The sequence below is a fragment of the Talpa europaea genome (assembly GCF_964194135.1).
Source record: "Talpa europaea genome assembly, chromosome: 13".
NCBI lineage: Eukaryota > Metazoa > Chordata > Mammalia > Eulipotyphla > Talpidae > Talpa > Talpa europaea.
The window spans coordinates 95,725,770-95,739,811 of record NC_140080.1 but is presented as its reverse complement, the minus strand read 5'-3'; the positions used below and the strand labels follow the sequence as shown (position 1 = coordinate 95,739,811).

The window sequence follows — 14,042 nt, the reverse complement described above, 5'->3', positions numbered from 1 at the left end:
CACCGCGATGACTCGCACACGGATGAAGACAACTCACACCTCCGAGACCTCAGAGAACCGAAATGAAGCCAAGACACGGGCGCAGCGCCCGCCTCACACGCAGACTGAACTCACACGGCACGACGGGCTCTGACAGCGAGGAACGTCTGTAAACTGTGTTTCAACCTCCTCTTCCCACCCCACAGTGCAAGACACAGAGTTGTCACCCGCGCTCAGTAGTGCTTCTCCTGCAGATAATCCTTCATCTTGTTTGGCAAAGGCAGTTTCTGGATCAAGTCTATCCGGGTGTACTGGCGGATCACGAAGCGGCACAGGTACTGCAGGGAGCGCACCTGCATGAACCGCGACACCGGGTTGGTGAGTCTCACGGGGTAGGTGGCGGAGCCGGGCAGGCGCGACCGCGAGTAGCAGAACGCGCCGTTCTCGGAGTCCCTGATGGAGTGCTCGATGAGGTCCACGATGGACGTGTGTCCCTCCACGTCCGGCTGCTCGTAGAAGCTGAACCTGCCGTTGGAGTGCTCGATGCGCGTGTGCAGCGTCTTGCCGTGCGAGCGGAAGCTCAGGCTCAGCAGGTAGCGGTCGTCGGAGCTGTCGCGCACGAGGAAGGACCCGTCGGGCACGCTGGCCAGCTTCCCCTCCGCCTCCCAGCGCGTGATCGGGCCCCAGTACCAGCCCTGCTTCGCCAGCTTCTTCAGCTCCTCCGTGAGGCTGGTCACCACCATGGGGCCGCTGCTCTGCACCGAGTCGTACACCCGCGCCACGCCGGGGGCCGAGTTGGGGTCGAAATTCAGGTGGCAGCGCACGCTCTCGGCCACGTGGGCGTCCGGGCCGCCCAGCGCGCCGAAGTTCCTTTGGATCGGGTTGGTCTGCAGTGGAGGTAGCAACGGTGAGAGCGGGGGCGCGTCGTCGCGGCCCGCCCTGGGGCTCTGCAGCATCACCCCCGTGGAGCCGATCAGCAGGCCGTCCACCGACGGGTCCACGAAGATCTCCGGGGCCACGACCAGGTCCTGCTCGGCCGGACCCTCGTCCTCCGAGAAGGCGCCCCCGCCCCCGCGGGCCGGCGCGGCCGAGACCTCCATGGGGGAGGAGCCGTCCAGACAGTAGGGGCGCGGCCCGTCCAGGGGGAAGAGCCCCTCGTCCAAAGGCACGGTGTACTGAAGGTAGTCCTGAGGCACGAGTCCAATGACGACAGGCACGTGGTCTTCCAGGTGCAGGCGCAGGTCCCCGTTCTGCGGCTCGGCGCGCCGCCCGCCCGGGCTCTGCGCGGGGCCCCCGGGCTCGGGCTGCAGCTCGCCCAGGTCCCTGCGCACGCCGTTGAGGGCCGCGCCGGGGCCCGCCGCGTGCACCAGCGCCTTGACGCGCACCTCCATCTTGATGCAGGTCTCCTCGGAGGCGGTGGGGCGCAGCGGCCACGGCGTGGGGCTGTAGTGGTGGCTGCGCAGCGAGGTGGAGCGGATGGGCCGCGGCGCGCGCGCGTCCTTGAAGACCACGGGCGCCGAGGCGCTGGAGAAGGCGTCCTCGTCCGCGGGGCCCCCGGGGGGCGCGCCGCCCTTGGCCTTCGGCTTCTGCTTGGCCGACAGCCGGCGCTTCAGCGTGCCCATGAGGCTCTCGCTCTTGGCCCGGCCCTTCGCGCCCCGCTCCTCCTCGCCGCCGTCGTCGCAGCTGGCCACGTCCTTCCCATAGCATCCCCCGAACAGGGGCTCCTCTTTCGCGAAATCACCGGCTAGTGACGGCGGTTGCACGACCATGAAATCTGTTTCTTCTTTACTTTTATTCAAGTTGAAAGATTTTCGGAAGGTTTTGAGACTAATTTTCTTCATTATGACTAGCGACCTAGTCCACGGGATCAAGTTCTCTCTGCAGTATTATCCTCACACATCTGGAGAGGCTGCGATGCTGCATCTACTTATTTTCCCAGCTTCATTCACCTACTGGAGCCATTTTCTAAAAAAAAAAAAAAAGAATAAAGAAGATCAAATTAAAAAAATAAAAACATCACATTAGAAAAAAATATTTCCACAAATAGCTTAATTTATAGCTGCTGAACAAGGCCAGAGAGTGTGTTCATGGCAAGTCTGACAAAAACGTGGCCCTTCCTCAACATGAAAAAGAGGATAAACAGCAACATACTTTGGCTGGCGCGCCTCTGCTTTAAGGAGACAACAGGTTCTGCGCCCGAAGCGACAGATCCCAATACCCAACCTCTCCTGCCTCGAGTAAGAACCCCGGTGGATGCAGAGGGACATCTGAAATGGGAAACCACCATGCAGAGGAACTGAGCGGTTCTGTTGTATACTATTAAGATGAATTGCTAACCTGCCCTTAGAAAGAAGCCAATATGAAATATAAGTAAAATAATCTTTTCACCTGGGAATAACAGTATATATAAAATTATGCCAAAATGTAAAAGGTCAACACATATTAAAAAAAAGAATTCGTAAGAGGCAATATCCTGCATCACAGAAATAAACAGTAAGAAAAATGAACAAATTGTTTCTGGTAAAAATGCGTGGAACGTGTCTGCGCCAAGTGAGCCTGTTGGTGGCCCTGACGGCTCTGTCCGCGCCCCAACGAGCCAGGCGGGTCTCTCTAGTCAAGCAGCCGCCACCGCCGACCGGTGACTCACCACCCCTCCCACACTCAGCAGGTACTACTGGCTTCCTAGCCATTTGCCTTGGCCAATAACTTCACTATCAGAGAGAACTTCTGAGTATAATTCTTCACAGTCACAGAAATGATACTTGTTTGTCTTAACAGGCTAAAAATGATCAGCTAAGAACTAATAAAACCTTGGTTTAAGTGATAATTTCCTGGCTCACTGGCAAATGAATCCAATTTTGTCCACCAAAAAACTGGGCATCAACTCAGCGATTTAAAAAAACATAATTACCAACACCCATAAAATGAAAGGATGTGAATATAAAAGAAAACAAACACCTTTAGCCTCAATAAAAGGAACGATGCAAAGAATTATTTACAATAATCAAAATCAGTTTTCTTAAAAAAATTATTTATTTATTTATGCATACAAGAGCTGGGGTGCGGGCCAGAGGTACAGGGTGGGGGAGGGTGAGTCGATTCACCAGAGACAGAGCAGGGAGCAGAGCAGGCAGATCCACTGAGACACACTGCTGAGGGGAGCGGCGGGGAGACAGGAGAGGTCTGCTGCGCCATGTGGCCGGGATCGAACTCGTGCCACAGTGGTTGCTGATAGCTTGATTGTGCTGAGACTTAACCCCTTGCGCCACCAGGGAGGCCCAAAAAAATCAGCGTCTTTGATAAACTAGATCAAAGGACCATCATGACCTACACTCTGTGGAGTGTCACACAACACCTCTCAAACCCAGCTTGACCTTAAGGGTCAGGGCAGTGAACTTTCTAGAAAAGGTGGAAAGTATTAATTCAGTTTCTATTTTAATTATAAGACGTTTGAACTCTGTCCCTGGCTTATGCTAGTCCCTCCTCCTGACAAATGCTTTGCTCTTTCTCATCCATCTTTAAGGGAATTCTTTACAAAGAATATATACGTCCTCATGAAATCCGCTCTGGTCCCCCAGCCAGCAGGGAGTTCTCACCCCCTTTTCTGGACTCCAAATACTGTATCTTTTTATAGCATGTCACAGTATGACTTAAAAATTACTTGTTTTTTATTCTTTTCTTACTCTGATAGCTTCCCAACCAGACTGAACTTCTAGAGACCTTTTCTTATTTATTTGTATATTCCTAACCAGGAACTACTGGTTCTACTATGTACTGCTTGAATTTTCTGATACTACATAAATACTTCCCTTTTTTAAAAAGATTTATTAACACATACAGGAACTGGGGTACAGGCCAGAGATGTGGGGTGTGTGTGAGAGGATTCACCAGAGACAGAGTGGGGAGCAGAACAGGTGGACTGACTGATATACACTGCTGAGGGGAGCAGTGGGCAAGTCAGGCGAGATCTGCTGCACCAACTACATAAATACTTCTTTTTTTTTTTTATAGAGGCATGTTTTATTTATGTTTGTTTGTTTGTTTTGTTTATACAAGCACTGGGTACAGTCAGAAGCGCGGGAGGGTGAGAGAATTCATCAGAGGCAGAGCGGGGAGCAGAGCAGGCAGAAGGACCGAAGGACACTGCTGAGGGGAGCAGCGGGCAGCAGGAGAGGTCTGCGCGCCATGTGGGACCCTCCTCCGGTGGCTGGGGAGCAGCTGGGGATCGAACCGGCGCCACAGAGGCCGCAGGCAGCTTTGCAACCCAGCGCTCAACCACTGCACCACCGGGGAGGCCCTACATAAATACTTCTTGACAAGTAACAGAAAGAGGAAAATCCTTAGTGAATAAACCACAAATCTGTCTAAATCTCCTCTCACGAAAACAAAGCTATCTTTCTCCTGTTAAAATCTAGAGTCATTATCACAAATGATCAAGGACTCGCGATTCCAAAGAGACCACACGGACACACCTGCACACATGACACAGCATGCATTAAGGCAAAGGAAATTCTTCCAAATAAGTAACGAGAAAGAGGTAAGCATATGAAATAATCCCCCCCCCTCAAATACTTAACACAACAGTTACCTAAGCACACCTAGAAATAAAAACTTGATTCCAGAAAGATGAGGTGAAAGTAGAGCTGGCCATGGCATTATTTATACAGGGACTAAACTGTCCTCAGGAACCAACATGTAAGATTGTACTAAGCATCCCATAAGGCACAAGTCAAAGACTGTCGTTTATGCTTCCAAGCTGTTTTTCACAGAGCCCTCTACCACCTGTCTCCCTCCATCTGTAAACTACTCTACAAGATCCAAGAGGAATTGAAGATGTTCCATGCAAAACCAAGAGATGACACCTGAGAGCTCCAGAACAGGTCAGAGAACAAAATGACAAACAGAGACAACTCTGTTCCGAGGCAGTAACTTGAAACACGACCAATGACTCAAAGTTGTTACGTCCAAACAGGCTGCAAACAGACACAGGAGAGGGTATGGCGAGTTCTGATCTGCTTTCTAGTTATACTCTAACCTGGTACATTTAAGATGAGGTTGAAATCCATGAGTGGGTCTTAAAAGCTCTGTGAGGCCCTGAACTCATAATCTGGATTCTTTATCCACCATGACGATCAGCTCCTCAAAGGACTCGCGACCATAGACATGGCCGTCTTCAGAGAACACATGGTCAGTGGGGAGAACACCCCGGGTGTTCACGGAGCCCGGTGGCCCTTGCGCACACTCGGGGAAAGGCTGTGTGGACAGTGCAGACAGGAAGCAATAAACCAGGAATCTATTCAGCACCGGTGACAGACACCACGAAGGAAAGGAGGCAATCAGGGAACGCTTGGGCTCCTACTGTAGATTCCATGAGCACTAAGACCCCCTCTAAGGCCTCCTGGTGAGCCAGTAAGACCAAGGCTGGCATGGTAAGAAAGAGCCAATCGTGCAAAGGAAGGGTGAGTCAGAGAGAACAACTTTCATGATTGTGCGCGCGCAAAGGCCCTGAGATGGGGAAACACCACGTGCGAACTCCGAGAAGCCCAAAGTGCCAAAAGTCTAGGGTGAGGAGGAGGAGGAGGAGGAGGGTGGGGCACGGCTAAGCCGCTGATTCTCAGTGAAATGGGATGAAAGAAAAGGTTTCAAATACCAACACAGTACGGTTTCTACATGCACTTCCCAGTTTTTTTCTTTTTTTAACGATTTTGTTTATTTTTGCATAGACAAACTGGGGTGAGAGCCAGAGGTGTGGGGGAAGAGGTGAGAGGATTCACCAGAGACAGAGTAGGGAGCAGAACAGGCAGACTGACTGAAATCCACTGCTGAGGGGAGCGGCAGGGAGACAGGAGAGGTCTGCTGCGCCGTGTGGGTAGCTCCCTGGCTGGGGATGGAACTCCGGCCGTCAAGATGGGCCTTCACAGTGGTAGCACGGAGCCTTCGCCCCGAGGCCGCCGGGGAGGCCCACGCTTCCTGTTTTGAGTGTGTACACCACCTCACGCTTACACAACTCCACCAGGAATTAACTTTGATGACAAAATAAAAAATGTAAGATGCTAAATCAATCACTTGGAGCCATCTTTGCTCTAGGACAGCACGACCCAAGCTTCTCGAAGAGACCACAGATCGCCCCCATTTGTGTCGAGACTTCAGGTTTAACATGGAAGCATCAGAGAGGCTCACACATGACACAACTGCATATGAAGGTTTTATTCATAAGTAATGTCCATTTCCAAGTAATTCTTCATAATGCCCTGGGTTTGTGATATCATTCTTTCCCTGGCCGGCCGAGAATCGAACACGCGCTGAGGCTGCAGGCAGCTGCACAGCACAGCTCAGCGCTCAACCCCCTGCGCCACAGCCAGGGGGTGGTGGTGGTGGGGGGGGTTGTGATATCATTCTAATGACATTAAATAACATTCAACTTCAATTAGAAGTTATTGATTGAAACATGACACCCAGAACAACAGGGTCTATAAACCCATTTGGGTGTCCCAGTTATAACAGCCATTCCATTACAAATGTTTAAGCACACACATGTGTGCGTGCGTGCGCGCATGTGCACAAATAATGCAGCTAGGAATACATACAGACTCACCGTGGGGGTGGGTGGGAAACCTCTGGAGTCCAAGTCAAATATTGTAAGCTCAGGTTTTAGGATTCCTAATTAGATAAATTCCAAAAAGTAGGCAAATAAGATGAAGGTGAGGAATGATCCAGAACATGGAGTCACCAGCAGCCCTGCACAGAGAGAGTGCACTGGAGGCTCTGGGCAGCCTGAAGGGAGGCAACAGCGCAGATTCCTCATCACACACTCCCCTCGCTCCCAGGCCAATCAGCAAACTGCAAGAAGAGTAAAGCCCTGCTGGCGCTTCCACTTTACTCAGTGAGCATCACCAGTCTTCACCTCAGTTAGGGTGAGGCCCGCAGGCTGGCCCTGATGGGGGGGCTCCCCTCCTCCACTGTCCTTCCCCTGCCCTCTCCCCGGGGGCTGGTGAGGGCCTGTGGTGCAGGCTGCAACCTCCCTCAAGTCTGTGCGCAACTTCCCTCTCCACAACACCTGCATTGTTTCTGTACTTTTTCCCCAGCAGACAACAAAACCTACGTTGTGTTGTCTTTCTTTCCTTCCTTTCCTTAAATAATGCAAGATTTACAGATGCAGGGATTTTAAATCTGCTTTATTCACAGATGTCTCCAAAGCTTCCAGACAGTACTAAGAGTACATGGGAGCCCAGCACTTTCCTGAGAATATTCAGATGTTCAAATCTAATCAGGCACGGTGATCACACACCTACTCACCGCTTCACACCACACTTTACCATCATTTAGGGTAAAGAAGTAAACGCCTTCACGGGCGGGGAAGGTCCTGCTTCCCCTGGTCATGTCTGCTCCATTCACTGATATTCTTCCTCAACACAGAACTTTTTAACATACTTCTCCTTTGATGTGTTTTTCATTCTCTTGGACTAATTCCTTTACATATCACGCCACCTGGGCATTCCCAGGGAACCACACCCCACTCTTCCTGACTGGGAGAACCCCCCAATTACACAGCCCCAGAACACAGCAAGTTTCTCCTGCCCAGGATTTCCAGCTGGGAAACATACTTAGATTTGCCATAAAACCTAATTAACACCTATCACCCCAGCAGATTACAGCCTACACAAAAGCACAGACTATCTCAGGTGTTCCTCAACATTTTATCTCAGCACCCACTTTGTACCTGCCCCAAAGGACTCCAGGAAGGGACTCAGTCGACATCTGGTGATTACCGTGTGGGAGAGGAACGACAGCCCTGCTCCAAGGGCCAGGCAACTCGCCCCCGCCCCACAGAGACTGTACCTGATGCTGAGGTCTTCACTTTTAAATTAACCTCATTAAATTTGGGGTACGAATGGTTCTGCTTCTTTATTTTCACAGAAAATGAAGAGACTGATGATCACAGCTAAAGTACTTGGCAATTGTTTACTTGATATTATTCCCTTTCAACTATTAGTCCATATGCAACTTAATACTAACATTAAATAAACAAAAGTCAATTCTAGACATTAGAAACTATAAAAAGTTCTATTGAGCCATACGGTCTTTTATCTCTTCCCTTCATTTTCCAGGCAGAGATTACTCTGGAATTTTTAAGAGTATCTGTTTTTCTGTTTGCACTTCCAAAAATATATGCCATCTTTTTATAGGATTACCATCTGTCTCATTATGCCTAAGTAAATGTTCTGAATTAGTTTTACTGCTTTTCTAATTGTAAAATTTTAAGTTTACACATCCTTGAGAATGTGTGTAAAGGTTCAAGGAAGAGGTTTTCGGCATGAGTACTTTATCCATATGTGCAGAAGAAGGTAACATCTTCAAATAACCACCTTCTAAAGGAAGGATTAGAGGCAGTCATGCCTGTCGCTGTAGCACCAAAGAAAAAGTATAAAGACAGCACTGGACAATGACTTAATCTTCAATGAATGAAATAGCTTTACTAGTCACATTTTATAAGTGAGGAAGCTGGATCGCAGAGATTAAAAATTACCCAACAAAGTTATGCAAAATGAAACAGCAGATTCAGAATGTGGATGTGAGACCAGAGTTCACATTCTTTTCCTTGTGACAAGCTGCCTTGCTGGTCAGTCTCTATATAAAACAGTGAACCCCAAACCTTCTGGTTTCAGGGACTCCTTTATACTCTTAAAAATGACTGAAAACCGGGCCTCCCCAGTGGTGCAGCAGTTGAGCGCTGGGCTGCGAAGCTGCCCCGCAGCCTCTGCAGCACCAGTTCGATCCACCCCCCCGCCCTCGGGTGAGGGTCCCACATGGCGCACAGACCTCTCCTGCTGCCCGCTGCTCCCCTCAGCAGTGTGTTTCAGTCAGTCTGCCTGTTCTGTTCCCCGCTCTGTCTCTGGTGAATTCTCTCACCCTCCCGCGCTTCTGACTGTACCCAGTGCTTGTATAAATAAATAAATAAATCTTTAAAAAAAAGACTGAAAACCACAAAAGATTTTGTCTACGTGGATTGTATCTATTGAAATGTACCCTACTAGAAATTAAAATTGAGTTTTAAAAATATTTAATCATTAATTCATTCTAAAATGGCAATAGAGGGCCTCCCGGGTGGCACAAGGGGTTAAGACGCAACCTATGAGGCGGTCTGCAGCGACTGCAGCATGAGTTCTATCCCCAGACAGGGGGCTACCCACATGGCACAGCAGACCTCTCCTGTCTCACCAGCTGCTCCCCTCAGCAGTGTATTTCAGTAAGTCTGCCTGTTCTGTTCCCCACTCTGTCTCTGGTGAGTCCTCTCCCCCCCCCCCACATCTCTGGCCTGTACCCCAGTTCTTGTGTGCATAAATAAGTCAATCTTTAAAAAATAAATAAAATGGCAATATATTAATTATAGGCTAACAAATAATATTTTTATGAAATCATTTTCACAAACCACAAAAATTCAGTAGGAGAAGTGGTACTGTTATTACATTACTGTAAATCTCTTTTCTGTCTGACTAAGACAGCTGGGTTCTCCTATTTGCTTCTGCATTCAATCTGTTCTTTGTTAAAAGTTCAAGATCAAGGCCTCCCTGGTGGCGCATGGGGTTAAGACTCAACCTATGAAGCTGTCTGCAATCTCTGCAGCACGAGCTCAATCCCCGGCCAGGGAGCTACCCACATGGCACAGCAGACCTCTCCTCTCTCCCCACTGCTCCCCTCGGCAGTGTATTTCAGTCAGCCTGCCAGTTCTCTTCCTCACTCTGTCTCTGGTGAATCCTCTCAACGCCCTCCCCCACCACTCTGGCCTGTACCACAGCTCTTGTATGCATAAATAATCTTAAAAAGAAAAAAGTTCAAGAAGAAAATCTAGCCTCCTATATTTAACAAGCTTTTATTTTTTTTTAAAGATTTTTTTTATTTATGCATACAAGAACTGGGGTACAGGCCAGAGTTGTGGAGGGTGAGAGGATTCACCAGAGGCAGAGTGGGGAACAGAACAGGCAGACTGACTGAAATCCACTGCTGAGAGGAGCAGCCGGCAAGTCAGGAGAGGTCTGCTGCGCCATGTGGGTAGCTCCCTGGCCAGGGATTGAGCTCGTGCTGCAGTGGCTACGGACAGCTTCATAGGTTGAGTCTTAACCCCTTGAGCCACCAGGGAGGCACCTATTTAACAAGCTTTTTGTGTAACTACATATAGTCTCCCGTAATACTATACCAAAACTCCACAAGTGAATTTCTTAAAAATTAGCTACACCATAAAGCCAGAACCATATCAAGATTTTTTACCCTTGATTAATTCACACTGAATATGCTTGCATATTGAATGAATCGTTTATGCATGTTATTTTATCAACTCTAATCTCATCAAAAAAAGTCTTTACATACCAGGAGCGGTCATGTAATAATAGATGAATGTTTTCCACAATTCTAGCCTTTGCCAGAAAGTTTGAATTTTACCATTATCACATCACTCAGTTGTTGTCACTGAAGTGACAGGCTCACTTTGATCACTTATTACAAAGTATCATTAAAAACCCAGGTTAAGTAACCACAGCTTGTCCATCAATTGCTCTTTTAGGTCAAAGTGGTATTTCATGGAAAACGTGGCTAGTTCAGCTAGCCACTCTAACAAGGGTGAAAAACACCTCCTTTGAGACCTACTCTGTTCTTAGTATGTAGCTGAAAGTGCTTTTTTCACACATGTCATCAGAAGATGTATACTCAAGATCAAAATGTAATAAAAAATTTTTACACTTGCATCAGCAACACCCTTAAATGTAACTGGAATTATTCTTTTTGGACCCTAAGTACATGGAGGTAAAGAATCACTAATATGAATATTTCAAAGTCCAAGCCACTGTCTAGTTCATGGAAGGAACCATCAATTTTATCTAGCATTGCTTCTGCACTATCAGTGCAAATGGCAATACAGTGAAAAAGGCAAATGTTTGTGTAAAGGGACCCGCAGAGCACACACTTTGAGAACTGCTCGCATAAATGATCTGTAAAGACAGTACGACGGGAAAAAGAGAAAGCACGTAATGTGAGTGAAGCACCCATATAAACCCTCAACAAGAAAAGGAGTTTTTCTGCTATAAATGTCTCTCTGTAAACTGAAGGTTGCACTGTCCGTTTCTAAGCAAGTTTCTCAGCAGCCAGTTCATACCTTTCCGTTTCAGTTCCTCGGGTTCCACTCTACGACGGCTGACTGTCAGCACTACAATTTCATTATAAAAGGAAATCTTTGTTAAAAAAGGAAAAAGAAAGAACAGATACTAAAAACCTTCCAAAAAGGAGAGAAAGGTAATTTTAAAATGAGGTCAATAGCAAGTATAATATATGACAGAATTTAGGTTCCAATGTTTGTTATGCCAAAAAATGATGGGGATAAACACAACTATTAGAAGAAAAAAATTTCTGGTTTAAAAGAGTCTCCTCTTATTCTACTGAAACAACACTAAATCCAGTAGTCTCCAAGTTTTGAAATACCATAAAATCTCTATTTGCCATCACTTTCCACTGTCCTCCAGTTCAGGATGCCTGTGATTTTCTAAATGCTGTCAGCTGAATGACACACAGTGGCATCCTACTTGAGATCAGGAATGTTAGCAGACTCGGTCACATGTTATATTCCCAGTACCTAGATTACTCTTGGTTGGTCTAAACTTTTCTGAATTTCACTTGAGGGCATTATTTCAACATGAAAGCAATATTTAAAAAAAAAATTCTTCCTACAAAAACAAATAATTTATAAACACTAAAGATACAGATGACTGAAAAATTTTCTGTGGAAATGGGCACAGACAAAAGCACTCTAAAGATTACGAATGGACCCTGGAAACCCCCCCCCCCAAAAAAAAGATTACGAATAGGGGCCTCCCCTGGTGGCGCAGGCTGCTGAGCACAGCGCTGTGAAGCTGCCTGCAGCTTCTGCAGTGTGGGTCTGATGCCAGCCGGCCGGCGAGAATCCCACATGACGTGGCGCCCGCTGCTCCCCTCAGCAGTGTTGTCAGTCTGCCTGTTCTGTTCCCCACTCTGTCTCTGGTGAATCCTCTCACCCTCCCGCGTATCTGACCTGTACCCCACTTCTGAAATAAATAAATTAATTTTAAAAAATTAAGATTAGGAATGTGTTACATGGGAGAAATAAAAACTAGGCCTTTGATGAAGATTGCTTGGCAAATATGATTAACTTCTAATTCTACTTAAAAGTGCCAAATCTAGAAATCACAGATGATGCATTATGTAAGGACCGAGATTACATAATTCAGATTGACAGAGTTCAATGGATATATAAACATTGGTACTTCATTTACTTTTTTTCACTTAGAACAAAATATTTAAAAGTACATGAGTCCATACATCAATAGTCTGACAAAGAGCAATCCTAATTTTTTTGTGAAAAAAAATCCTATAACAGAAAAGAATGAAAAAAAGACACACCAGCAATAAGAGAGCTAGGATAACAATAGTAATATAAGACAGTTATGGAAGACAAAGAGAGTTGGTCAGATAAAACAAAAGGCACATGACACAAGGGATAATCTATAAAGATAAACCTGGCAATCATCTTTATACACAAAGCCTAAGAAAAGGAAATAAACAAAAATGAAGAATGCAGCAGATTTAAGTAACATCATTACTCTTTCTATTTAGCTATATGGGATTCCATGGTTCTAAAAAGTGAGACTCTCCTGTTTAAGAACTCATGGAGTAGTTATTACTACATGTGACAATATATTAAGCAACAATGAAAACTTCAGTAGATTTTAAAAATCAGAACATTCTTATTAAATTATCTCAAGATAATAAAACCGTATAGAAAAAAAAAACAGAAAAATTAAATGAGAGAGGAAGAAAACAGATCCACGGGGTCAATAAGCACCCCAAATGATTCTCAATCCACTCACCACACAAAGGTGGTCAAAGGATTTGGGGGCTCTGGGTGCTGTTCCTGATCTCCACCATGGCATGCTTACAAGATTGCATGTAATGTGCATTCATTAAAACTCAACCAACTGTACACTAGAAGGGTGGGTTTCACTGTATGTAAATTGTATCTCAACTATAAAAAAAAAAATCACTAAAACGGAAATTCAAAACAAAACAAGATAACACCTTTCAGAGTTTGAAAAAGTGAAATACATACAGTATTGGCAAGGGTATGGAAAACTGAGTTCTCTAAGGAAGTGCAAACTGGTGCAATTTGTGGGGGATTATTTGAAAATATTTATCAAAATTTTAAATTTGCATATGTTTTAAACAAGTAATTATGGTATTAGAAATTTGTCTTCTGGACACACAGGCATGCAAAAATAAGGACATATGGAAAACAATATTCCCTTAAAAAAAAAAAGGCTAATTTTACTTGTTCGTTTACTCAGTACTGACTACTGCTGGTAACTACAGGTCAACTTTCAGCCTGACATGCAAGAGACCTTGGGGCAAGCCTTCTGAATGTGTGGCACCTCACTGAATACTCAAGACCCTGGAAACTTGGTACTATGCAGGAGGCAGTACAACAGCAGGACACTTTCATCTAGAATCAAAACACCTGAGTTCAGGTACATCCAGCTCCCCCATTTAACAGCTGTATGATCTCAGAAACTACAGTGTCTACCACTGAAGTCAGCTGTGAGAGGTTCAAGTGTGTTAATATATGTTTGTTCAATAATACCTGAGTAGCATGTGTGAGGCTGTGTGGGTGATTGCGGCTAACAGGAGTAAGAGCAGTGAGATCCCCACTGCACGGAGAGCAGGCATTTGTCTAAGATCACACAACTGAATCCACAGAATGAGCCCTCTTAGCCACTACACAGGCCTCTTTACTGCATAATTTGTGGCAAAAATGTGGACTTAACCTAATATCTGGAAATAATACACATCAAAAATCAATGGACTAGTTTAATAAATTGTAATTCATGAATATTATGTAGATAAAGAGGTGAAAGTTAGATGGAAAAATGCAAACTATAAAGCAAGTGCAAATGTGATGTCATTTGTGTACATACATAGTTTCTGTCTAAATACCTAAATGTCTCCAAAAACACCCAAATATTGGTGATTACAGCTCTAGTGAACAG

At 46.0% G+C, this 14,042-nt stretch overlaps 1 protein-coding gene across 1 annotated transcript; it reads right to left on the bottom strand.

The window, feature by feature from the left end:
• Positions 1-212: 212 nt before the first annotated feature.
• On the bottom strand, positions 213-2,233 carry SOCS6 (suppressor of cytokine signaling 6; the record flags this gene model as incomplete). The annotated part of the gene is made up of 1 exon (XM_084252329.1): positions 213-2,233. Exon 1 carries the CDS (start codon positions 1,818-1,820, stop codon positions 213-215), a length of 1,608 nt encoding a protein of 535 aa, XP_084108455.1. The 5' UTR covers positions 1,821-2,233.
• Between the last annotated feature and the right edge of the window lie 11,809 nt (positions 2,234-14,042).